The 26,912-nt window shown below is 46.0% G+C and overlaps 2 protein-coding genes across 2 annotated transcripts in view; one reads left to right on the forward strand and one right to left on the reverse strand.

Moving 5' to 3' along the window:
- GTF2E2 (general transcription factor IIE subunit 2) overlaps positions 1-13,163 on the forward strand; it is a 69,776-nt gene extending 56,613 nt beyond the window's left edge. Inside the window, exons 7-8 of the mRNA XM_004592695.3 lie at positions 11,127-11,242; positions 12,650-13,163. Of these exons, the coding sequence (XP_004592752.3) occupies positions 11,127-11,242; positions 12,650-12,766 (233 nt within the window). The 3' untranslated portion in view covers positions 12,767-13,163. The remainder of the gene's footprint in view (positions 1-11,126; positions 11,243-12,649) is intronic.
- Positions 13,164-23,623: 10,460 nt separating this feature from the next.
- RBPMS (RNA binding protein, mRNA processing factor) overlaps positions 23,624-26,912 on the reverse strand; it is a 168,259-nt gene continuing 164,970 nt past the window's right edge. Inside the window, exon 9 of the mRNA XM_004592693.3 lies at positions 23,624-23,746. The gene's annotated coding sequence lies outside the window, so the exon portion shown is untranslated. The remainder of the gene's footprint in view (positions 23,747-26,912) is intronic.

A 26,912-nucleotide genomic window follows, 5' to 3' on the forward strand; every position in this document is an offset into this window, starting at 1 on the left:
GATAAGGCTAGGGGAGCTTGAAGCTGGTGGTGCTTTGTGGTAACCATAGCAGCCACAAATTCCAGACCTTACTCAAATGCTGACAATAGGTTGACTCAACCTCTACACGCTAAGGATTTGGCAGAGGAAAGGCGTGTCCACTTCCAGGCATAAAAGCTATTTAGTTCCAGCTGTCCTACAAAGGATATCCTGTTTTCAGAAAAAAAAAAAATAGACATAAAAAGAAGCAAAGAAAAACAATATACTATTGAGATATGACATTAACAGAACCAAATCCTTAGGACACAGTTGCTAAAACCACCAGATGTGGAGTTTAAAATAATGAATTAAAATATTAAGGTCTCTAGTAGAAAAAGACAGACAACATGCATGATCAGTTAACAGTATTTCAGCTGAGAAAGGCTATAGGAAAAGTAAATGAAAATCCTCAGAGTGAAAAAGCAAAATAACAGTGATGAAGAATGCCTTCATTCAGTAAACTCATCAGTAAACCTGTAGCCAAGAGAAGATCTGTTGCTTGGATCTGTGAATACAAATTATCCTGAAATGTAAAGGGAAAAAAGATGTGGAAACTAAACTAAGTAGCTTCTGCAAGCCATGGGATGATAACTAGTGGTCTGGGTGTGTACCTGACGTCTCAGATGAAAGGAGGGCACTTGTGATGTTTTCAGGGTGGGCATTGTAGTGCCAGGGGAACCTCTCATCCCATTTCACTAATCCGGCTCCTGCTAATGCACATCCTGGGAAGTAGCAGGTGATGGTTCAAGTGCTTGAATCCCTGCCATCGCTGGCCTGACCCAGCCTTGGTTGGGAAGTGGACAGTCGTTTGATGTCGCCTTAGAGATCCTGGAGAGTGATCAGCAGATGGAAGCGCACTTCTCTCTCTCTCTCTCTCTCTCTCTCTCTCTCTCTCTCTCTCTCTCTCTCTGTTACTCTGCCTTTCCAATAAATAAAGTAGCTACACTTGAAGGGAAAATAGTCCTGCATTGGAGAGCCTTGGTTTTATACTTGCATCTGCTTCTGACTCCAGCTTCCTGCTAATGCAAACCCTGGGAGGCAACAGTGATGGTTCAATAGTTGGGTCCCTGCCATTCATGGGATTATAGTACAGATACGTTGATTAAATATGCTTTGGAAATGTTTTCTTCCATTCTTTGATTTAAAAAATTTAATTTTGATGAAATCCAGTTTCTTTTTTTTTTTTCTTTTACCTATGCTTTGGTGTAATAAATGATTGCTTAATTAAAGGTCACAAAGATTTATTCCAGTTTTTTCTTTCAAGAGTTAGTTTTAGTGATTGTATTTAGATCTTTATTTTTAAGTATCACTATGTATTAAATGTAGATCCAGTGTTCATTCTTTGGAAAGTTAAATGAATTAATGAATAAAAATATACATTCACTATAATATATTAGAAATGACCTAATCATCTAACCCTTAGCATTTTCTTAACTCGAAATTTATGTGTATTTATCTCTACTTTCTTTGTAAACAACAAAAAGTAGAAACATCTGTTTCTTTTTTTTAATTTTAAATTTATCTTTAATATTGTCTACATAGCTGAGAGTGACAAACGCCCATGTGAGCCTCTGATGATTAGGCTGGGTATGGTTGAGTGGGTGATATAAATGTTTCAGTTCTTATTTTTTTCCTTCCTCTTGTGTCTGCAAGTGGAAGGTAGGGAATGTGGAAAGGAGGCCTGTTCCTTGCTGTCCAACTGCATTAGCACAAGGAGAAGTAGACAGTCATTTGATAACACCTTAGAGATCCTGATGTGGGGAAGAATGTTTAGAGAGTGCTGCTTCAGTGGTCTTAATAGTTCTGAGATGTTGTTGGTTTCGTTGTACCGGGGTTGAGAAAGTTTCCCATGGTCCATTGGTAACCAAGTCTACCTTTAGTGCATCCACAGGCCCAAACACTTGCTGCGGAACTTGGCCAAGAGAGTTGTTCAATCTTTCCTGCTTCCATTCTCTGGCATTCAGTGTCCTCTGATGTTCTAAATGAGCTGGCTGTTGGGTCCCACATGTGCTTTTGGCCATGGTGTCCACTGTGTGGACATCAGCACCTGAGGAGACCCAGGCCTGATACATGTGTTACAAGTATCTTGTGATTTTCCCTGTGCCTGGGGTTTGAGTCAAGCAGTCTAGTTGGGGAGTTCTCCAAGAAACCAAGTCCTCAGACTTGACTCCTTTGTGTGTGCCACCCAGTGCAGGATCAGGTTCAGTCCATCACCTGCACTAGCCAGTGTGTGTATCAGCGGGTATAGCTGCCTGGTCAGTTCTGCCCCCAGCTGCCTCTCGCAAAAAGTGTAGGGTGATATGGCCTAGCCCAGGCTGCTACAGGCCCGGTTCTCACACACATTAGAATGTGTTGTGGCCACCTTGGGGCAACTCCCAAACCCTACCCCCCAGCCTGTCCCCAGCCCTGTTTTTGTGTGCTTTGGCCTGCCTCAAGTCCTGTGCTTCCTTGCCTATCGGTGCCGCTACCTGGCCCCGCTCCCAGTTCCAGCTCTTAGCAGCAGATGCTCCAGCCTTGCCTGCCCCTCAGCTCCAGCTTTCACGTGAACTGCTATGTGTTGCAGCCCAACCCTGTCTGTAAGCTATCATGACTTGCTCACGTGCTAACAGGTGCTGCGGACTGGCCCGGTTTGGCCTGGCTCATCCTCGGCTCACACGATTAATAGTAGGAGAGTGTCCAAAGTTCCCCTACCAGTTCCACTTTCAGCCCCAGATCTCACATGTGCCTGTAGGTGCTGTGGTCTAACCTAGCCCTGCCTGCCTCTGGACCTAGTTCTTGAGTGCACCTGTGGGTGCTGCAGCCTGGCCCAGTCTGTCCTGCTCTGAGCCCTTGATCTTGTGAGTATCTGTAAGTTCTGCAGTCTTGCCTGGTTTGGCCCACCTCCAGCCTCAGTTCTTATACACACCAGTGGGTGCTACAGTCTTGCAAGCACAAGTCGACAAATCCCCCACAGAATCCGCCTTCTGCTCCAGTTCTCTCACGTGCCTGTGGGGGCTGTGGTCCAACCTGACATAGCCCGTCCCCTGCCCTGACTTTGGTCAGTGGGACCTGTGACCTAGCCATGCTAGGCCTGTCCCACAACTCCAGCTTTTAGCATGTGCTGGCTGCTGGTGGGCAGTGCTACCTAGCTTAGCCCAGGTCTCCTGTATGGGCAGGCTTGGCCTGACTCAGACATGCCCTCCGGATTCTCCTTTCTGAACTACCCTGTGTCAGCTCCCTTAATTACCTGTGTGTATAGTGGCCTGGTCCATGAAAGCCCTCAGAAGTCATTCCACACCTCTCAGAATGACCCCAGTATGTGGCTAGATCCCTTTCCCAGGCCATCTGCAGCCCCCCACGCCATGCAGCCCAGCACGATCTGTTTGTGAGATTCAACCTGGCGCTCCCCTCAGCTCAGGAGCAAAGGAACAAAGTGGGAGGGACCTTGTGTTGCAGCTTGCTTAGCTGCCATGTGAGATGGCTGCATTATGTAGTGGAGTGTCCAGTTCAATTCCTGCCTGTTTCCAGTCCAGCTTCCTGTTGATGCACATCCTAAGAGAGCAGGTGATGGCTGAGGTGCTTGAGTCCCCGCCACCCATGTAGGAGACCCGGATGGTATGTTTTGGTTCTTAGGTTTTGTGACCAACCCTGGCAGACATTTGGGGAGTAGTGAACCAGTGCATAAAAGATATGCATCTCCAACTTTCTCAGCTCCCTTCTCAAAAGGGAAAAATAAAAAGGCTATACTTAATGAACGAATCCAGATGTAAAGGGTACTTAATGAACGAATCCAGATGATATATAAATATATGTATTTGTGGGATTCTTTCTTACCATGCCTATTTTATTTTTATCTTCTACCCATTGTTTACTCCCCAAACATCTGCAGCAGCCAGTTTTGGGTTAGGTCAAAGCCAGGAGCCAGAAGCTCCACCTGGGTCTCCCAAGTGGGAGGCAGAAATCTAGTGACTTGAGCCATCATTTGCTCACTCCCGCGTGTGTGTTAGGGAGCGGATTTGGATGGAGGAGCTGGGACTGGAACCTACCTAGGTACTCTGGTATAGGGGACCAGCATCCCTACCAGTGTGGTAATTGTTTCTCTACAACTCCTGTCCTAAAAATATTATTGAGAAACAGAGTATAAGAGAGAGAGGTGCGAGATGATACCCTGTTGTGATTTTAATTTGCGTTTCCCTACTATGAACATATTTCATATCTCTATTAGTTTTTTTTTTTTAAATAAATGTCATATTGCGTTCTTTGCTCAATTTTTAGTTAGGTGGGTTTGTGTGTGTTATGTGTTTCTTGTATGTTTCAGGTATTAACCCCATTCAGTCTGCAGGTTGTGTGTTGACTGCTGCTTTTGCTGTGCAGAATCTTTTTGGTTTGATTTAATCCTATATGTGAAATGTTGGTTTTATTGTCTGTGTGATTGTAGTCAAATCCAAAAAAATCTTGGCCAGACCAGTGTCATGAAGTTTGTTCCCTATATTTCTGTCTAGTGCAAATTTTCCACATCTTACAGGGTTACGTTATGACGACCCAACATAAATTGAACGTATCTTTTATCAGAAGTGCATTTAATCTGCTTTCCCTGCCAAGTATGTAGGTTGGGAACACAGCCCTCCGTTGTGTATGGTTGGTTTTCCTTGTGGTCACTAGACTGTCTAGAACTTGCAACTCAGTCCTGCTGTCCAACATCATAGGAGAGTGGGAGGAGCAGGGCAAGATCAAAACTCAGTGTGCTGTTTCTGCTGAGTGTGTTTCAGTTTCATGTATCCTAAGGCCCCCAAATCTCAGGTCAGGAAAGGTATTTTTATGTTCAGGTCTTAGCTTTAAATCTTTAATTCTTTAAAAAAAAAGATTTATTTATTTTTCTTGGAAAATCAGATTTACAGAGAGAAGGAGAGAAAGATCTGCGGTTCATTTCCCAACAGCTGGAGCTGAGCTGATCAGAAGCCAGGAGCCTCTTCTGAGTCTCCCACGCGGGTGCAGGGTCCCAAGGCTTTGGGTCATCCTTCACTGCTTTCCCAGGCCACAAGCAGGGAGCTGGATGGGAAGTGGGGCAACCTGGACACCAGCTGAAACCCATATGGGATGCTGGTGCTTTCAGGTGGAGGATTAGGCGATTGAGCCATCACAATGGTCTGTTTAATCCATTTGGAAGTATTTTAATGTGGTATAGGATAAGGGTCTAATATCACTTTTCTGCATGTGGATATTCAGTTTTCTAGTCCCTTTTATTGAAAAGAACCTGTGACTAGAAATGGGCAGGTTTGTTTAAGGTCACCGTATTCCATAAGTTGTGTGTGTATGTGTGTGTGAATGTGAGTCCCATGCTGGTTTTTTTTTTTTAAAGATTTTATTATTATTATTGGAAAGCCGGATATACAGAGAGGAGGAGAGACAGAGAGGAAGATCTTCCATCCGATGTTTCACTCCCCAAGTGAGCCGCAACGGCCGGTGCGCGCCTATCTGATGCCGGGAACCTGGAACCTCCTCCAGGCCCCCCACGCGGGTGCAGAGTCCCAAAGCCCTGGGCCGTCCTCGACTGCCTTCCCAGGCCACAAGCAGGGAGCTGGATGGGAAGTGGAGCTGCCAGGACTAGAACCGGCGCCCATATGGGTTCCCGGTGTGTTCAAGGTGAGGACCTTAGCCGCTAGGCCACGCCGCCGGGCCCTCCCATGCTGTTTTAATTATGGCTTTGTAATGTAGTTTGAAGTGAGTGTGGTACTTCCAGCCTTGTTCTTTTTTGCCTAAGATTAGTCCATTTTCCACTGCTAATAATAAAATATTAGATTGGGAAAGTTATATGAAAAAGAGGCTAACTTTGGTTTCACAGTTGTGGTTGAGATAGAGTGACACAGTTCTGTATCACATGACAGGAAATGCTGTGGCAGAAAGATCCAGCTACATTGGCTTCCATAAGCTGACCTACACTGGAGGATAACAAATTGACCTGTGACTTCATGATCACATGAATAGACGAGGAAGGACATAGTCACCTTTTGAAGGCCTAACCATAATCTCGCTTTTTAATATTTCATAGTCGGGCTAATTCAACCTGAGTTTTGGAGGAGCCAAACCAAACACATAACCATGGTAATCACTTTTTTGCCTGTCACCCACTTTTGTGGTTCATGAATTTTATGTTTTTTTTTTATACTACTGAGAAAAATGACATTGGAATTTTGATAGGTTGAATTGGGTCTGTAGATTGCTTTAGTTAGTGTGGCGAATAGTGCAGAGTGGTGATTTTTCCAGTTCTAAATCCAGATCTCGAGATAGTCTGCTGACCTCAAGATTCCTGACTGCATATCCGTGTCCCTGTCACCATCTGTGTAACACATTCATAGCTCCTGGGGGTGAAGATGTGGACATGTCGGAAGCGGAGTTTTTCTCTCTGTCACCGAAGACATCATTTTAATAGCATCTGAAATTTTAGATTACTGCTTTAGAGGATAATATAAATTTCATGATGTTCTGTGGAATATTCTATTTTCTGAAACTGCAGAATGAATAATAAAGGGTAAAGGAAGCAGGTTAACAAGGAATCGTAAGTATGTTATTAGTAATTATGATTCTTCTCAAGATTATTATTTAAAATGTTACATTAAAAGAAAATTACTTGGGCCCAGTGTGGTAGTCTAGGGCTGAGGTCCTCGCTTTGCATGCGCCAGAATCCCATGTAGGCACCGGTTCTAATCCCAGCAGCCCAGCTTCCCATCCAGCTCCCTGCTTGTGACCCGGGCAAGCAGTCCAGGACGGCCCAAAGCCTTGGGACCCTGCACCCACATGGGAGATGCGGAAGAGGCTCCGGGATCCTGGCTTCAGATTGGCTCAGCTCCTGCTGTTGTGGCTGGTTAGGGAGTGAATCAGCAGATGGAAGATCTTCTTCTCTGTCTCTCCTTCTCTCCATATATCTGACTTTACACTAAAAATAAAAATAAATAAAAACCTTAAAAAGAAAAAGAAAATTATTCTAGTAATATAAATACTTTTGCACATTAAATTTTTTCTCAAGAATTATATACAGCAGATTTATTTTTATTTTTGTCAAGAACTATATAAGGAGGCCCTCCCCTCAGCCTCACTTTGCATGCACCAGGATTCCATATGGGTGCCAGTTCGTGTCCTGGTTGCTTCACTTCCCATCCAGCTCCCTGCTTGGGGCCTAGGGAAACAGTAGAGGACAACCCAAAGCCTTGGGACCCTGAACCAGCATGGGAGACCCAGAAGAGAAGCTCCTGGTTCCAGATCAGTTCAGTTCTGGCCATTACAGCCACTTGGGGAGTGAACCGGTGGATGGAAGATCTTTCTCTTTGTCTCTCCTTCTCTCTGTAAATCTGACTTTCCAATACAAACAAAACAAATCTTACAACAGCAGCAGAGAGGGCAAAATATCTTCCAGCTTACTGCTTGTAGCCTGTGAAAACAGGTCCTAAAGCATTGGGCCGTCCTCGACTGCTTTCCCAGGGCACAAGCAGGGAGCTGGATGGGAAGTGGGGCTGTCGGGATTAGAATCAGTGTCCATATGGGATCCTAGTGTGTTCAAGGTGAGGACTTGAGCTGCTACACTAACCAGCTGGGCTCTTTCTTAAGTATTTTATACTGCCTTTATTAAAAGATGTTGGCATTCAGAAATAGGAAATGATGGATATTTGATGTTGCTGATGAGAATAATAGAGAATAGAAATTGCTTTTCCTTTGCAGGCATTATAACCCTGCTTTACTTATTTTAGTTCACTTAATCTCCACTGTTCTGTGAGCAGATAGTATTTGTATTGATTCCTGTAGCTGTGGAACATGAGGCTGATAAGCTGTCATTGGCTTCACACCCAGCTCCAGTCTGCAGCCCACTGTTCTATCGTTTTGCCTGAGGAACTATTACAATAACCCAAACCAAACACCATTGTTTACTTCTTCAAGATTTATTTGTTTCTTTGAAAGGCAGAGTCTTCCTTCTGCTGGTTCATTCTCCAGGTGGTTGCAGTGGCCAAAATTGGCCCAATCTGAAGCAAGCCAGGCACTTTCTCTGGGTTTCCCACATGGATGCAAGGATGTAAATTGTTGTGCCTTCCTCTGTTGCTTTCCCAGGCATGTTAGCAGGGAGCTGGATTGGAAATAGGGCATCCAAGGTTTGAAATGGTACCAGTGTGGGATGCTTTTTCGACACATGGCAGCTTTACCTGCTATGCCACAGCATCAGGCCCCTAAAGGCTATTAAAAATAACAGATCACAGGCCCAGCACCATGGCCTAGCGGCTAAAGTCCTCACCATGAACGTGCCGGGATCCCATATGGGTGCTGGTTCTAATCCCGGCGGTTCCACTTCCCTTCCAGCTCCCTGCTTGTGGCCTGGGAAAGCAGTTGAGGATGGCCCAAAGCTTTGGGACCCTGCACCCACGTGGGAGACCTGGAAGAGGTTCCTGGTTCCTGACTTCAGATCAGTACAGCACCAGCCATTGCGCTCACTTGGGGAGTGAATCATCGGATGGAAGATCTTCCTCTGTGTCTCTCCTCCCCTATGTATATCTGACTTTGTAATAAAAAAAATAAATAAATCTTTAAAAAAAAATAGCAGATCATGGCCCGGCTCAGTAGCCTAGTGCTTAAGTATTTGCCATGTGAGTGCCGGTTCGTGTTCTGGTGGCTCTGCTTCCCATCCAGCTTCCTGATTGTGTGCTGAGAAAGCAGTTGAGGACAGCCCAAAGCCTTGGGACCCTGCACCCACCTGTGGGAGACCCAGAAGAGGCTCGAGGCTCCTGGCTCCTGGCTTCAGATCAGCTCAGCTCCAGCTGTTGCAGCCACTTGGAGAGTAAATCAACGGACAGAAGATCTTCCTCTCTCTGTTTATCTGACTTACCAATTAAAATAAAATAAAAAAAAGCATCAGTACTGTTCTTAAGTGTAATGGTAAAAAGAAGGAGAGTACACTTAATGACGGGAAGAGACAAAGGACATGGCAACTGAATTCAATGTTGGACCCTGAAGTGTATCTGGAAATAAGAAAAGGATGCAGGTGGTCCAGTGAAAGCCGAATAGGATATATTGATTCTTCATAGCATTATATCATGGTTAATAAGCTTTAGTCATAAAATTATGTGCGTCATTAGCATCAGGGGAAGTTGGATAAAGGGTATAAAGAAATTATGTACTAATCCAGCTTTTTTGATAATATAAAATTATTTTAAATTAAGTTTAAAAATATAAAAAAATTATTAGGCCTGATGTGGTGCAGAGTATAAATTACTGCAGAAATACGCAGTATCCCATTTGAGTGCTGGTTTGAGTTAACACAGTTAAATGTTGCCTGCAGTGTATTCACATGAAGTCTCAGTGTGTGATATCAAGAACCTCCAGCATACCTATGTAAATTAAAAAACTTCTTAGGAAGGGATATTTGGGATTTCAGTAAATTTGTGTCCAGATTGAAATCTTTATGCTATTTTTACATTTGATGCTCAACAGCCAAAGCCTAGAAATTGTATCAGTGACCAACTTTCCAGCTGTTTGGGGCATCATTTATCTCATGCAGTATATATTTTTTAAAAAGAAACAAAGAAAACAAAAAGCCTAATATAGAACTGGGTGGCTGTTACCTTTATGGTTTCTTTAAGGATAGAATTGACAAGCTAAGGGAAAATGAAGAGAGGAGAGGCCGGGTGTCCCTGGTGAGAGTCTGTGATAGGAGGACGGGGTGCATTGGGAACTGTTAAGGCAGGAGGTCCCAGTGAACTTGTGACATACTAGGGAGGGCTGTTCTCTCCCCACCATCCCCCTCTCTTTTCTCCCTAACTGAGTTCATAGGTCTTAAGGTTTTAGTGTCACAAGGGTTTTGTTAGAGAATAGATGCTGGGGCAGGCATGTGGCGTGGTGGTTAAGAGGCCGCTTGCGGTATTTAAGTGCTTGGTTTGAGCTCTGGCTCTATTCCTGATTCTAGCTTTCTGCTGATGTGTGCCCTGGGAATCAACAGGTAGCTGGGTCTCTGCTGCCCGCATGGGAGAGTGGGCGAGTTGGATTCCTGGCCCTGCCTGCTGTGGGCATTTGGGTAGTGAATCAGTTGATAGGAAATCTCTGTCTCTGCTGTTGAGATGTAAAATAAAAGAAAATGGGTACTAGTGTTGTCGCCCCAGTGGGTTAACCTTCCAGTTGTGGTGCCGGTATCCCAGATAGGTGCTGATCCAGCTTCCTGCTACATGTACCTGGGAAAGCAGCAGAGGATAGCCCAGGTTTTTGGTCCTATGCACCCATGTGGTGGGAGACCTGGATGGAGCTAGAAGATCCTTCATACCCTTGTACCTTTCCAATAGATCAATAAATCTGGCAGAAGTGGGGGTAAGGAGGAGAGAGAGAGGAGAGGGAAGGAAGGGAGGGAGGGAGGGAGGCAGGCAGGCAGGCAGGCAGGCAGGGAGGGAGGGAGGGAAGAGTGAAATCTGGTTGCTAGGATCTGTCTCTAGGAGCAAGCTTAAGATGCAAGTGACTGGTTTTGGACATGTTCCAGTTGTGATCTTTTAGTTGGAAAAAATAAAATGGGGACATAAGCCAAAGTTGGCTTAGTTTTATGGGAATGGAAGGTTGAGACTGTTTCTGTCTCAGCTTTCCTTGCTTTTCATACTTCAATGTCCAGTTCTCAAGTTGATTTTGAAAGTCTTTTGCAAATAGACTGTTAACAGCGTCTTATTTCCATATAAACTTGGTTCCCTGTTTCCCTCTGTGTTTCAGTAGTTATTATCAGTGGGAGAGGAAATGGAGTAAATTGAGCTCAGAGAACTTGAGGAGGCATTTTAGCTGCTTTTAACGCAAGATGGAAGGAACTGAGTTTTGGAATCGAAGTGTTGACTGCCTTTCTTCCCCAGGAAAGCAGGGAGGCCTCGGTGACATCGCCTTTCCCTTGCTGGCCCCTAAAATAGATTGCTCTGCGCTGATGCCGTTCTATTCCCAGGCCCTTCTGCTGCGCAGTGTCCAGCACTGGAATGTTCTTGCCTCACTGCTTTGTTTTTCTAATGAAATCTCAGATGTGCTAAGATAGACCCAGAGGAGATAATAATGAAGCCTGGATTTTGATCACTAGGATACAGTAGTTGGTAAAAATGGGTTGTAAAATAACTACTCTCTTGTTGGTGCAGAATTTCAGAAACTCTGGAGGAGTGTCACTGTGGATTCAATGGATGAAGAGAAAATTGAAGAATATCTGAAGCGACAGGGTATTTCTTCCATGCAGGAATCTGGACCAAAGAAAGTGGTGTGTATTCTCTAGAAAAGCCGTTTAATCTCCCTCTTCCTCTGAACCGTTAACCTGCTTCCTGTTCCTTCTGAGGAGCGGGTCGTCCTTCCCCCCGTGGTTATGCTCCTGGCTGCTGCTCCCCGAGGCTGGCCTCCCGTCCTCTGCTGTTTTCAAGTGCCAGCCATTCTTTGACCTTTAACTCTCTTTGCATACTCCTCCCACTTTCTATGAGGAAACTGATCTTTATCTGCTAGGTCTGCTGGAATTCAGATTTGTTCCCCACACTCCTAGTTCTACAAGCTTGGTGATCTTGGTGAAGATCTGGTCCCGTTGAATTGTCTGCATTGATTTTCAGGTCCTCTGGAAATCAGATATTTTTGTCTTTTTCATCTCTGGAATTTTGCTCATCAGAGACCTTAGTGACAACTTGAAAGTTGCCTCCTTCTGGCTAATCACAGTCTGTGTAGTCCGAGAACAAAGCCAGCACAGGGCGTGATCCACAACCACATTGATGTGGCTGCACTGCCTCTCAGGGCCTAGGCCCCCTCACACATTGTAGATTGATTTTGTCGCTTTGGTGGGGTATGTGTTTGTTGAATGAATATTTGAAACTCGGAAACGGAAGATTTATTGCCAGCAGTCTTTCCATGGAGTGATGCAGTTGCAGCCTCATGAATTCCTATCACTAGCATAATCCGTCAGTAGCATACTGTGTTAAAATGGCATTTCAGAAATGTATTCTGAACCATTTCCTCTTTTATACTGTAAAACACCTTCAGTATGATGTTTGAAATAGAGCCACATGAGCACGGTGGTGCCCAAACCAGCTTGGCTTTGAGCTAGTCAGGCTTGTCATTTGGCCATTTCTTTGAGGACGTAGAATGATGAGGAGTCTCTGGCGAGTCTGGCAGGGGCTGGAGCCATGAGAAGGAGGGCACAACAACAGATGCCACCATCTTGCCAGGCCCACTGTTGAGTTCCTTTCATTTGTGACTGGTGTTAATAGTTTAAATATATAGAACAGAAGAGACAGTAACCTTAAAAGTTCTCCTATGTCCATCCACCACTCAAATTTGCCATATCTCAGTAGTTTGTCATATGTACTTCTGGTTTTTTAAAAACTGGTGATAGTGAATGTATCTGTAAGCCTAGACCAGGTACAGATTTTCACTGACTCCTACCTAAACCTAGCTGGCAGGTTTTTGTGCAGCCTACTCATTTCCAGGGAGGTTTGCATTGTGTCTCAGGCTAACGGAAAGTACCTGTGTGGCTTCAGGTGGGGGTGGGGGTGGGGGTGGGTGTATGCGGTACTGAGCTGCATTACAGGCAGGTAGCTCTAGACCCTGCATCCCCTGCTGTGGGGTTCTGGGCACCCCAACCCTCGGAGTAGCTGTGGTTTCTAACTGTTTTTACCTTTTCTTGTAGGCTCCCATTCAGAGAAGGAAAAAGCCTGCCTCACAGAAAAAACGACGGTTTAAGACTCATAACGAGCACTTGGCTGGAGTGCTGAAAGATTACTCTGACGTTACTCCTGGGAAATAGGGATGGATTTGTTCTGAACAAAGAGTTACAGATACACAATCAAGATCTGTCTTGTCAACGCTTGGGCTCTGAAGACTCACTGTCTTCCGTTCTGCTGCTTAGGGCTGAGGAGAAGATCAGCTCAGTTTACAGAACAGGTGCAGACTTACCAACCTCAAACTCAAGCTTACCGGGTAGGCTAAAGAAAATGTGACGTTTCCTGTAACCGTTATGTCCTGGGAGGAAGACACTTGGCGTGGCATGTAGGTGTCTTTGCTATTTGTCTCTACTTCCACATGGTTCCTGGTTCCATTTTTTTCTTGTTTGTTACTGTAGAGCAGGTTGGCAGATAGTCCTGAATGCAATATTTGTTTATTCCAAAAGACATATTTATAATAAAATCATTGTAGAAGGGTTTCAAAGATGTGAGTGAATTCTGCTTAATTCTTCTGGTAATGGAGTTGGTAGGAAGCAGTGTGGCCTGACTTCTAGGGGGCTATCTGGGTTTCCTAAACTCTGTACTGTGTGCTCAGGATGTGGGTCTCACAGTCGGAACACAAGTTAAGCAGCAAAGATGCACTCACTGCTATTGTTCATGGCTCCTTCCAAAACTATAGCCTCATGGGTAACAGACATCATGCCCTCACCCCATCTTGAATAAACCTGGTGGAAATGTCCTCTGTTGTCCTGACTCTTCTCTGCTGTGAGGCCGTATCACAAATGTGTGGGTTCTTAAGAGTTAGGATGACTTACAAGAAATGGATGTGGCCATTTGTGCCTTCTGTGGCAAACCACTTTTGGATAATTTGCTGAGGTATTTTGCATTTATTTTTTTTTAGGCCTCACATCACAGAAAAAGCTTGCTTCTCAAGTTTGCAGTTAGGGTGCCCTCCGTACATGTTGAACCACCTTGGTTTAGTTCCTGGCTTCAGCTTCCTGCTAATGCAGACCTTGGGAGACAGTGGGAATGGCTCAAGAAGGTTGGGTTTGTGCCAGCTGACATGGATGGGGTTGGATTGAATTCCCAGTTGCTGGCTCTGGCCTGGCCTGGCCTGGCCTGGACATTGTAGCCTTTTAGGGAGTAAATTGGCAGATAGACTTTCTGCAGTAGTAACCTCCTTTCTATTTCCAGATGCCAAAACATGGAATGAGAGGTTATAAAACTGAGGGGCTTATGGTAATTTAGAACACAGGAAACTCAGATTTCCAAAGGATTTCTTTTTTTTAACTAAGGATCTTTCTAATGTGTTACTGCAAAAAAGTGAGTTTTCCTCTGAAAAAAAAAAAGGCTAAAGCTAGTTTTATCTCAAAACAGATGTCTACCTTAATAGTTTTAATTATTTATTTTTAAATAGAGTGTGAGCACATGCTCCTATCCACTGGTTCACTACCCTGATGCCCACAATGATCAGGGCTGGGCTGGGCTGGGCCAGGAACCAGGAATTCAGTGCTGGTTTCCCAGGGACTCGGCCACTTTTCCATCACCACTGCATCCCAGGAAGCTAGAGTCGGGAGCTGGAATATCAGACCCAGGCACTCCAGTACAGAATGTGGGGATCTGCCTGCCCTCAGGTGAGTACTTGAGTGGTGCCTGCACTGGATCCTGCTTTGTGAACCAGGCCTGGAGACCTCCAACACTGCCCTTATTTTGCAGATAGACCTCAGGGCCTCCATCTCAGGCTCTAAGAGAAGTTGCTTTCCTGCCCAGTGGGTATTATTAGTGACTTTTCCAGGGAAGCCTAAGCTTACCAGGTCTCCACGGACAGAACTGATAAAGGACGTGTCTTGCTTATTTGTGACACAGGGAAACTCCATAGCTTTTCCTTGTTTGTTTGCATTTTCTTGTGTTCAGGATTACCCCCTTTGGCTACTGCAGGTAAGGCATTACCTCCTTCAGATTGTGTTGTCTGGTGACTTGTGTGGGGATGCAGTCAGCTTCTCTAAAATACCGCCCCAGGAGCCTAGTTGTGATCTGCAGTCATAATGAAATGACTCTCTTAGCAGCTCTCCTGGATGTCTGGAAACATTTACCAGAAATTCAAAGTTGAAGTTGGGTTCTTACCTCTGCCCGTTCCTGCTGGGTCTGCAGCCATTTAGAGGTGAGTGGGAACGGGCATGGCTGGGGTGAGGTAAAAGGCCACGACAGTTGGTAGTGCATTTGATCTATAATTCATCACAATCATGGGAGGCTTTTAGAGCCTAGGGGAGAGAAATGTACTTGAGCTGAGGCAGAGCGTAAAAAATGAACATTTGGCTGTTGCTGTCACAGCCTGTTAAGTGCATCCAGATGATGGGCATTCCCTGGGAACAGAGCAGCACTCGATACCTGCCTAGCAGAGCATTAGCGGAACGGCCGTGCAAGAGCACTCGTTCGTGCTGCCCCAGTGTTTACAGGAAGAACTGGAAGTCAGCTCTGCCTAGCTTCTGTGAGCTGTTTGAAGTCATATAGTAGGGGCCAGCATGTGGACTTCTCAGATCCCTGTGGATCTCCTCAGCTGCTGTTTTACTTTGAAATGCATTCTTTCAGGGAGAATATGGGGATATCTTGAGGTCTGTGTTATCCAGTAGATGCAAGCATTGTGCTTGGATGACACGGAGGACTCTGGTGACACACCAAGCTTCCTGTGGAGCAACTCAATGCCCAGCGTGTGCCCTGTGGTGTGGTCCTGGGACATGGTGGGGTCTGTGGCAGGCAGGGTGGTGGCAGAGGCCTTTCCTGCCCACGTGTGGGGCAATTTGTGCTGGAAACGCAGAGTATGATTTAGAAATGAAGGGGCGTCTTCCCTCAGAAAAGGATTTCCAGCAGAGATAACGTGGCCTGTCACTGTTGAGGTGATTGGCCAATACCACTGTGAGACTGGTGAAAACTCTATGACTACTTTTTTTTTTTACATTTTATTATTATTATCATTTTATGATACAATTCTATAGGCTCCTGTCATTTCCTTTATCCCCTCCCCAATTCCCTCTCCCCCACCTAGTTCCTCTATATCATTACTAAAATATAGTTCTTCATACACAGTCATATGTCCATCATTGTGGGACATGGACAGTGGCAGAGAGTCCAGCATGCTGTTGTCAAGATATAGTGAACAGTTTCATTGTAAGTCCATCTTTGTCTGGAAGTAGAAATGCATACTACATTGTATCCTCACATCTGGATGTTAGTCTCCATTTCACAGCTACTGTACATCTCCTTAAATGCAGTCAAGATTCAAAATCAACAATAGAAAGAAAAATAGAAATTTACAATGCCATGAAGTTAAATGACATGTTACTAGATATGACAGTCTCCATTACACAGCTACTGTACATCCCCTTAAATGAAAAGCCACAAAACAAAATCAACATCAGGGAGAAAAAAGAAATTAACAACACCATGAAGTTAAATAACATGCTGCTAAATGACTAACGTGTAGCTGAAGAAATGAAAATCAAGAACCTTCTTGAAGAAAATGATGCCACTGCATGATCTACGAGTCAGTGAGTGATTTAATCAGAAGAAACTGTTTTGAAGAGATGAAACTGACAGAAAACACAAAACCCATGCAATATAGTTTCCGCTGATTTTTGTTGGTGAAGTGTGTCTCTTCTAGATAATAAATAGATGGGTTTTGTTTTTTAATCCAGTCTATTAATCTATGACGTTTGATTTAGCTTAAGTCATTTACATTCAGGGTTAATATGTATGGATGGTACTTTGGTCCTGTCATTTTAGGAATGGGTTGTTCACTGGTTTAGTCTTCTATTGTCATTTTACTGAGATGTTCTTCCCATTTGCGTTTGGTTTTGGTAGGTGCTATTCCTCTTCTCTGTCAAGAGAACATCTTGAAGTATCATTTGTAGGACAGATTTGGAAGAGGCAAATTCTTTTAACTTTTCCTGACTGGAAGAATTTTATTTCATTTTCAAAGGCAAAAGAAAGCTTTGCTGGATATGTTATCTTAGGCCGAAAATTTTTTTCTTTTAGAATCTAGAATATGTCACTCCATTCTCTTCTTGCCTATAGAGTTTCCTGTGAGAGGTCTCCTGTGAGTTTAATTGGCATTCCTTTATATGTCAACTGATTTTTTTCACATGCACATTTTTTTTTCAAAGATTTATTCATTTTATTACAGCCAGATATACACAGAGGAGGAGAGACAGAGAGGAAGATCCTCCCTCTGATGTTTCACTCCCCAAGTGAGCCGCAACGGGCCGATGCGCGCTGATCCGAAGCCGGGAACCAGGAACCTCTTCCGGGTCTCCCATGCAGGTGCAGGGTCCCAAAGCTTTGGGCCGTCCTCGACTGCTTTCCCAGGCCACAAGCAGGGAGCCGGATGGGAAGTGGAGCTGCCGGGATTAGAACCGGCGCCCATATGGGATCCCGGGGCTTTCAAGGCGAGGACTTTAGCCGCTAGGCCACGGTGCCGGGCCCTCACATGCACATTTAAGGATCTTTTCCTTATGTTCAATTGAAGAGAGCTTGATGATCATGTGTCTTGGTGAAGATCACTTTTGATCAAGCATGTTGGGAGTTCTGTGCCCCTCCTGGATCTTCTTTTCCAGTTCTTTCTGTAGATTAGGGAAATTTTCCTTTGTTATTTCATTAAATATATTTGTAAAACCAGTTTCTCTTTCTGCACCTTCTGGGACTCCCATAAGTCTTAGATTTGGCCTCTTAATAGTGTCTTTCAGTTCTTGAATACTGTTTTTGGCTTGATCCAGCTCTGCTTCCAGCTTTTTGTTTGCTTCCCCCTAATGACAGGAAATATCTTCCAATTCTGAGATTCTTCCTTCTGCTTGTTTGATTCTATTTTGGAGACTCTCCATTGTACTTTTAATTTGTTTCACTGTGTTCTTAATTTGTGATATATCAGCCTTGATTTGCTTTATTGCTTCCTTAAATTCTTTGAACTTGTGTATGTGCTTCTTCTTGTTGATCAGAAGCTTTAAAATGAGTTTTATGAATTCTGTGTGCCCCATTTTCTCGATGTCTTCCTCAGTTAACTCTGAGGTTGGCATAGGGTTTTGCTCTTTTGCAGGGGAGTTTTCGGTAATATTCATTATGCTTGTCTCTTCTTTTGCTCTTGGTCATTGTACTTCTGGTTAGCAGAGTCTTCTCCTTGGGGCAGGTTTCTAAGCTGTGTCACCCACAGGTCTACAATGCGATTTTACTTATTGCAGTTGGTACACAACTCTTTGCTTGCAGCCACTTGTGCCATAACCTCCAGCAAGTTCCAGGTCTGGGTTCTTATGTTAGATTTCCACCGTGGTCTCCACAGCCCCAGCTCCTGGCTCACCACTCTCCACCTCCTGTGATACCGTGCTGAGTCTGCACCGTTGTCTCTGCAGCCTTTCTCCCACTTTCAGTTGGAGCAGGTCCCAGGATTAGAGAGACACCAGGTGTCCTATATACTTAGGTTGTTGGTGGCGCTGATCTTGTAGGAACCTGTTGGACATTAGGTCTGGGTGCCACACGGACCTATTTTGACCCGTACGATGCCACAGTCGGTATTGTTTTCCTGCGGGACCAGTGCAATCCATGGAACTCAGTGAGTTCTCGCGAGCTCAGCACATGTGCAGTTCACTGTTGTCCCCTGCAGTCCTAAAGCTATTGCCACAGTGTACAAAATGGCTGTACAAAATGGCGCCTGACATACCACTACTAGAGTTCTGGATCTGCCTCCCATCAGGTCTTAGGACTACCCAGACTTGTCTTGGGTGGAACCTGTAGAATGCCACATTGCTGCAGTTCACTGAGTCAGAAATGAGCTCACTCCCAGCTCAGTGTATGCTCTGTCCTTTCCCTTGCCTTTGCCTCCTTACGCAAAATGGCACCCAATTCAGCTCTAGGGGGCTGACTGGGCTATGAAATCCACCCTGTTCTTGCACTGTCCATCTGGGATCTGCTGTTCTGTCTCTGCTCCTGGTCAAATCAAACGGACCAGCAGGACAGACAGTTCTTTGTCTGGGCTCACCTCCCAAGCTCCCAGTGAAAGTCCCTTCCCACCTGGTTGCTGGTGGAGTTCAGCGCCATTAGCTGAATGCCGTTGGAGTATCAGTCACTGCAACACCATACTGCTGTGTCCGCTGCTTTCCTGTGTCTGTCAGTCTCCAGGTACCCCTCAGCTGTTGTTCTGTCCTTTCCTATTTCCTGGAATGTGTCCTGTCTGCTTCATCCTGATTAAATGTTTTTCCGTCCGTTTAAACGTGTCCTTACCCTGTTCCGCCATCTTGATTCTCCTCAACTCTATGACTTCTGGTAGCCATTCTCTGCAGCCCCCAACTTCCTGGGATATTTAGTGCAGACTTCTCTGATTATTGTTATTATTTAATTTGAACCCTCTTTTGTTGTATATAGGCTTCTTCCTCAGAAGACAGGTTTTGGTTGAAGTTGAACACCTGGCCTGATCAAGTTCTAATTGGGTATTAATGAGGATGGTGTAAGAATTGCACTTAATATTTCTCCATGGACAGCTAGAACCAAGGGACCTATTTTTTCTCTATCCTCAGGAGTGAGACTGTATGTGTGAGAATGGAAGGCTACACAGTTTTGTTTCTGCTCACCTGGGAAATTATGGATCATATGTGTGAGCCCCTCAGCCCCTCCTCCCCAGCTGCAGTAAGGCGGGGACCAGTGCAGTGTAAATTGCTGAGGTGGAAGCAGGAGCATTTGTGGGTGTCTCAGGACAGCTGCAGCTAGGGGGTCAGTGAGAGGAAGCGGTCTTCTGGTATACTGGCATCTCTGGGACAGAGCTAGACAGCAGAGCCAGTACCACCGCAGGTTCTGTAACAGTGGCAGATAGAAGTTTGTGGTAGTTGAAGAACTGTTGGGGCAGGAGGGAGCTTAATCAAATTGCCGACTAGGTAGTCAGTAGCCCAGTGTTAGTGGAGCTGTTTGAAGAGTTGTGTTTCAGTATACCTCACATTGTTCAGCCTTCTAAGAATGTTGCAGAATGTCACAAGACAACATGTTAGGATGCTGATGAGTTGTGTCATATGGTGATGCCTGGGTGAGGGAGCCCTTTTCACCACTGGGTGACAGTTGCATGAAACATGGAATATATGCCTTTGTTCTAAACACTCAGAAACGACCAGTTGATTCCTAAGTCTGCTTGTCACAGGCACTGAGAATTCTTGTGTACTGAATGGAGAATTTAGTTGTGCCTCTGTCATCTTAAGAATGTTTCTTAGGGCTCGGCAGCGTGGCCTAGTGGCTAAGGTCCTCGCCTTGATCCCATATGGCTGCTGGTTCTAATCCCGGCAGCTCCACTTCTTCTCTGTCTCCTCCTCCTCTCAGTATATCTGACTTTGTAATAAAAATAAAAAAAAAAAATAAATAAATCTTTAAAAAAAAAAAAAAGAATGTTTCTTAGGGCCTGGCATAGTGGCCTAGTGGCTAAAGCCCTCGCCTTGTGTGCACCTGGATCCCATGTGGGTGCCAGTTTATATCCTGGCTGCTCCACTTGCCACCAACTCCCTGCTTGTGGCCTGGGAAAGCAGTTGAGTTTGCCCCAAAGCATTGGAACCATGCAGCTGCATTGGAGATCCGGAAGAAACTCCTGGCCCCTGGCTTCAGATCAGCTCAGCTCTGGCTGTTGTGGCCACTTGGGGAGTGCACCAGCGGATGGAGTCTTTCTCTCTGTAAATCTGACTTTCCAAAAAATATATATAAATAAGGTTTTTTTTTAATAATTTTTTTAGGCTTCATTACACAAGTACCAATGCTATGTTGGGGGCTTGGAGGGACTTCCGGGATGCTGCAGTAGTAATTTTGAGTTAGTCCATGGAAGCAGGGCTGGTATCACACAGGCACTGGGTCCAGGGACGGAAGCTTGGATAAATGGAGGCGTCACTGGGTTTTACTTTGATTATCTGAAAGGTAGAAAATGACAGATGTTCCATCCACCTGTTCATTCCAAAATTGCCTCCAACAGCTTGGGGCTAGTTAGGCCAAAACCAGGAGCACAGAAGTCAACCCAGATCTTCTGCGTGGGTGTCAGGGACCCAAGCACTGTGGGCTATCTTCCCACTGTCTCCCCAATGCTGTACATTTTCAGGGATCTTGATGGAAAGCAGAGGCAGGACTCAAACCCATGCACTCCAAGGTGAGCTGTGCCAAGTGACCCAGGAGGTAAACTTTGACTCTAAGGATTTGGTAAACTGACTCTAAGGATTTTAAGGTTTTATACCCAGATTTCTTTAACTGTAATTACATTGCAGAGGTGGAATGCAGTTTCTTAATTACATTGGTTCTGTCTTTGCAAGTAGTTCATTTTGTCATGACCCGAGGTGATAGATGGCTTGGTTGCCATCTTTCGGAGCCCACAAATTGGGACACGTTGTATGGAACAGATTGGCCTTTTTGTATATCAAATTCCTGGTTCTAAAGGAAGCGCTGTACACATTCAACAGGTAAGTATTATACTGTAACACAGCTCACGTTCACCTGGCTTGTTAGTGGGAAGCACACACTAGGTTGGTGTCACCCAAGGCGTCTCTTGCATGTCACTGATGCCCCTGAGTTTGGGAATGACTGGAGGAACAAGGTTCCAAACTGGGATCAAATGAATAATTCACACTTACGGAATTGAAGTTTGTTCCTAGATAATTGTACTAAAGTATACCAGAAAAAGCCAAAAAATCACAATACTTAACAGGAAATTGTTCTGAAATATGCACTAAAGGGGAAATGAAAGCATTTCCAAGTCAGTTGCACCTCATAAATTAGGCCAAATACAAGTCCAATTTAAAATGGGGAAAAATAAAATCATGGATGTGACTATTGAGCCAGAGACCAGCAGGGATGGGAATGTGGCCAGGGTGTGTTGGTGGAAATGGACACTCACAGAGCCCTGCTTGACGTGGTGTTGAGGCCCACAGCTAGATGCCTTGAGCAGCTGCATGTTTCCTCAGGTAGCCATCAGTCCGAGGGCATTACAAGACCATGACTGTGACCAGCTTGGCGGGGGTTGGGGGGAATGCAAGATCCCAGCCACAGAGCATGTGACTCCAGTCAGTGCCCAGCAGGAACGTGAGCTCCGTGCAGCCGTAGCCGTGGCCGTGACTTGGCAATGGGCAGTCTGCTCAGGCTCCTCTGCTGAGGGAGGACAGGTTGGGGGAGTGCACATAGATGCTGTTATCTTGGCAGTCATTTATCACAGGAAACATTTCTTTTCCATCAGCAGAATGTTCCAAGTGCCACTTTACTAGAATTAAGATTTTTCGCTACAACTTGTAGGCGGTGGTGGATGTAGCAGCGAGCTCTGTACAGAGGCTTAGCAGAAGGGTATGCAACTCCACCCGAAACTCCTGTGGCGTCTGAGCAACCACCAAGTAAGTGCCTGCTGTCATACAGAGGGGTCTGTCACCCTTTGTTACTGTGGCTCTGTGCATTAGCCCAGGAGTGAATGCTTAGCTCTGCCAAAGCCTGAAATGGAAGGAAGTCAGCCAGTCCCCAGTGTACATTGTGGGACGCCCTTGACTGACCCTGCAGAAAAGAATTTGCCACGCAGTGGTACAACTGGAATAAGCACTTTATTTCTTTTAAAAATGACAATAAAAAAAAGTACCTTTTACCAGTTTAGAAAAGCACAATAGACCATGAAGTGGCTGTTTTCCTTAGGAATAATACAGGACTCTCCCCAAGATCTCAGTGGTTCCTGGGATACCTGAGCGGGCCTGTCAGAGCCCCCAGGGGCTGCCTGTCCTTCCTTAAGAAAGGTTTCCTTGCTTCTGGCCTGGTTTTGTTTGTTTTTGGCAAAGACCTTTAAAAGCTTCTTAACATCCTTTACTTCTAATGAAAGATAATGAAACAACCCCACACCAACTCTATAATCATTAAAGCATAGAAGTTTTCAACACAACGTGAGCATATCAGTAAGGAGGCTTGTGATCATATTTAACTATGTCAGCAGTCGAACATTCTTAGAGCATTATAGTTGTACACGTGGCTTTGGTTGGGGCGGGGGGGGGGGGTGGCCATGTTCTCATGGGACATGGCAGCACAGCACAAGAGGCACTCCTGCTCCAAGGAGGTCCCAGAGCAAGCTCAGCAAGTGCTCATACCACAGCCCCCGACAGCTTGGTCTCTACTTGCTGGGCACAGGGCATCTCTGGGCAGCAGGCCCCATTGAGGATAGGTGCTGGTGGGCCCATCAGGCACCAAGACTTAGGACCCCGGCTCAGACTGATGGTTTGCAAAATCCCATTGGAGATTCGTGCTGCCCGCAGGGCTGCTCTCCCAAACCACGATGTCCTCCCAAACGAGACGGGACTAAGGGAGGTGAGTTATACAGGAGGGTCACACACACAACAAAATGCAAAAGCTGGCACTTGGCACACAGTTTGGGTGATGCATCTGGGGCTGCCAGGGCTTTCTGAACCCACGCTGTGGACAGGAGTTCTCCCCATTACCCGGCTGCGAGTACACTGGACGGCAGAGGCCCCCGGCGGCTCCCGATTGCCTTGCATGGACATCCTAGCTAGAGGGCTGGGATTAGAGGGAGAGACTTCACACTGCAGAAGCAGTTCCTAACACCTAACATAGCGTCACTAAGCTACCCTGGACTCCAGCCAGGCAACAGGGTCCTAAACATATCCACAACACAACACTGGACATTTTGCTAATATTTAGAAGCATGCCTCAAACATGCAGCTTATTTCAGAGGGAAAAAATAGATATTCTTAATTATAAGCATTCAGAAAGTCAAGCACAAAAACTGTGATCCAACCAGTGTGAGATCATCCATCTGGTCATACGTAAAAGGTTTGGTATAAAAATACTCACTTTCTTGGTTACTGTTGACTTCTTTTACGTTGCGTTTGAAAATACCTCAACTGTACAGAAATGAATGTCAGACCATGCATTCACAGGTAACACACTATTTCTTAGAGTTATACAGTGTAAAAGAGTAAAACATTTTTTATTATATTTTTTTTCTTCAAGAAAAACAGATGTGTGATAGAGGCTGTGGCAAAGTCTTGACGGGCTCAGTACTGGGCAAGGTCTCTTGAAGCCTGAAAGAAAGAAACTCCGTGAGGAGAGTGGATCTCAGGGCCGCGGGCGGCTCTCCTGGCTGCGTCGCTGTGGGTAAGAGGAAACCCGGGGGACTTGAGAAAGGAAAAGTTTATTTTGGTGCAAAAGATTGTGAAACCCAAGCATAGAAGGGGTCTTTAGAAGGTTAATGGGAAAAGCATGAGGTTTCATGGGGTTTTTTTTTGGCACCAAAATAAACTTACATTTTGTTTTCCACAAACTTTTTTAAAAAGATTTATTTATTTTTATTGGAAAGGCAGGTTTTACAGAGAGAAGCGGAGACAGAGGAAGATCTTCCATCTGTTGATTCACTTCCCAAGCGGCCTCAATGGTCAGAGCTTCGCCTATCTGAAGCCAGGAGCTTCTTCCGGGTCTCCCATGCAGGTCCCAAGGCTTTGGGCCATTGTCCACTGCTTTCCCAGGCCACAAGCAGAGCTGCCAGGAATAGAACCAGTGCCCATATGGGATCATGGCACATGCAAGGTGAGGACTTTAGCCACTAGGCTACAGAGCCAGGCCCAATTCCACAAAGTTTTAAAATCACCATTCCCTGATATTGTAAGGAAAGGCTTCTAATTTATTTTCTTTTGTGGCAGGAAAAAAAATGACTCTGAGGGTATCATTGAAGTCCTTCAATGGAACTGGGCTGAGATTTCCTTAAACACAGCTCAGTTCATTGCCTCGGTTTGTTGAATTGCAGTAAAGGATGTACTATAAAACATCTAGTACTCTGTCAATCCCTGTTTTTTTCTCCAGCTCCTAAACCCCTTGTTTTCCTGACATCCTGCCCAGATTTCAGACTCGACGTTACATGTAGTTGTAGCAAAGGTAAGTAAGCATGTAGAACTCTGTATAGTTTCTTCCCTGTGCAAATAAACCTTTCCCTATAAAGACTGTAATAACCCATGTGATTCTGCAAAGTCAAACTCACCTAGGGGAAATGTACGTTTAGCAGTGAATCTCCAAATTTGAGTCCTTCCTTCAGGCGAATCCTCAAATACAGCTACCTGGCTGCTGTTACACAAACTGCCCTCCAGTACAGTGCTGGCTGCCTGTGGGGCTGAACTGTGTGATTCCTGCATGATAGTATAAACACATAGAAACAGCCACAGCCTAAAAGTTCTGGGCCCCAGTGTAAGGATCATCCCTGCAGGATGGAGCAGCTCAGCGGCTAGCCTGAGGTGTTAATAAAGCGTGTCTGATGATGCCCACCGCAGAGAGAGGCCAGACTGAATGTTTCCACTTGGGTTGCCTGAGGCCTGACGCCAGGCACCCTCTCTGTGACCAGCTGCTCCCTGTACTTGCTCGGGGTCTTTGGCAGGGAACCTGGCTCTGCTGCTTCCTTTGCCTCCCCGGGGCATCCATCACACAGTGGAGGCCGCCAGGCTCAGTGCGCAGGGCCTCTTGGCAGTGTCCATCTGCTGCACCCGATCTGCCCCTGGGTGTGAGCAGCCTGACACAAAACAGTGACTATGCCCCAGGGTGACAGGGGACAGGTTTGCAGAAGCTGCAAGCAAAGCCTCATGCCTCAGGTGACCATACCTGTGAACTTGAGCGCATGCTCGTTCTGGCCACCGGGTCCTTCAGTGGGTGTGGATTGCTGACATGGAGCCACCTCCATGCACCTGGCTCTGTGCCGCACACGGCTTGCTCGCTCAGATGCCCCCCACTGCCAGCACCTCCTGACTCAGGCTGCTCCAGGCAGTAACGGCCACTACACCTCCTCCTGCACAAACGTCTAATGGCTCCCCAGTCCCCACTGCCTAATGCAGCCTTCTAGCCTCTCAAAAGCCGGGGTGCACCCACGAGTGCATGAGATATACTGGAGCTGACTGCAGGTGCTTCTCTGGCTTTCGCTGTCCTTGTCCTCTCCAAAACCAACTACCTTCTTCAGCCCCAGAAGTCATCCCTTGCACACAGAGCAACAGTCCAGATGTCTGGATTGCAGGTCAAATGAAATGGGTGGGGGGAGAACCTGAAAATGTAAGTGGTCAGTGCTGTGACCCGAGAGCCAGGAAGCTGCCTGGGTATACCTGGGTGGCCACCAGCCTGAAGGTACCTTGAGCACACCCAGTTCCGCTTATCAGGGCGGGAAGTAGCCCAGCCTGACAGGCCAGACTGCTCCCTTCTCCTGGACCTTGGGTAGGAAGGGTCTCCCTAGTTGGGCTGATCAGAAAGGCTGCTGCTTTTTTCTAAGTAAAAACTAAAACCTGAGAGGGTGGGGGAGAGGAGGGAGCCTGCAGTCCCTGGAGTTCTACGTAAGTACCATGTAAACGCAATTCTCACATGGGAAAAGAATGCATTCCAAGAGCCATAACCGTTCCCAGACTGAACAAAAGGTCAGAGTGTGGCTATTTCAGTCCCTGTAAACAAGGAAAAGTGTTAGCTGGAAATGGGGTTCAAACCCTGGAATGCATTCACAAGGACATTTTAAAGAGCATCCAAAGACACCCGTCAACACGGAGCACCGCAGTGGGCCAGGGAGGCCTTCCCCGCATGGGGCCAGCTGGGACATGCAAGAGCCACTGCTGGGAAGGTGGGGACCAGGCCTTGTTTTGGGCCATGCTGGCCTGGTTCCAAGTCATGGAAGATGTCCCTGAGGCTTCATGGTATGCTGTGGGAGTCTGCAGTGCCTGACGTCACGTGGGCACCCAGGTGCTTACTGGTGACATGGCTGCTCTGCTCCTCAAGCAAGGCAGATTGTCCAGGTGACCCAAAACAATGTGCTTGCTCTGTCCCAGCCCATGGCTTAACCTCGTTACCAAAGTTGTCTTCCTCAAGGCCCTCCTTGACATTCATTCCCTTTCACCAAAAGTCAGGGGGGGACCTGGTGCAGTAGCCTAGCGGCTAAAGTCCTCCCCTTGAAAGCCCCGGGATCCCATATGGGCACCGGTTCTAATCCCAGCAGCCCCACTTCCCATCCAGCTCCCCACTTGTGGCCTGGGAAAGCAGTGGAGGATGGCCCAAAACCTTGGGACCCTGTACCCGTGTGGGAGACTTGGAAGAGGCTCTGGTCTCCTGCCTTCAGATTGGCACAGCTCTGGCTGTTGGGGCCATGTGGGGAGTGAATCATGGGACAGAAGATCTTCCTCTCTATATATCTGACTTTCCAATAAAAATAAATATTTAAGAGGGAGCAGTCGCCTC

The sequence above is a fragment of the Ochotona princeps genome, chromosome 11 (assembly GCF_030435755.1).
Source record: "Ochotona princeps isolate mOchPri1 chromosome 11, mOchPri1.hap1, whole genome shotgun sequence".
Taxonomy (NCBI): domain Eukaryota; kingdom Metazoa; phylum Chordata; class Mammalia; order Lagomorpha; family Ochotonidae; genus Ochotona; species Ochotona princeps.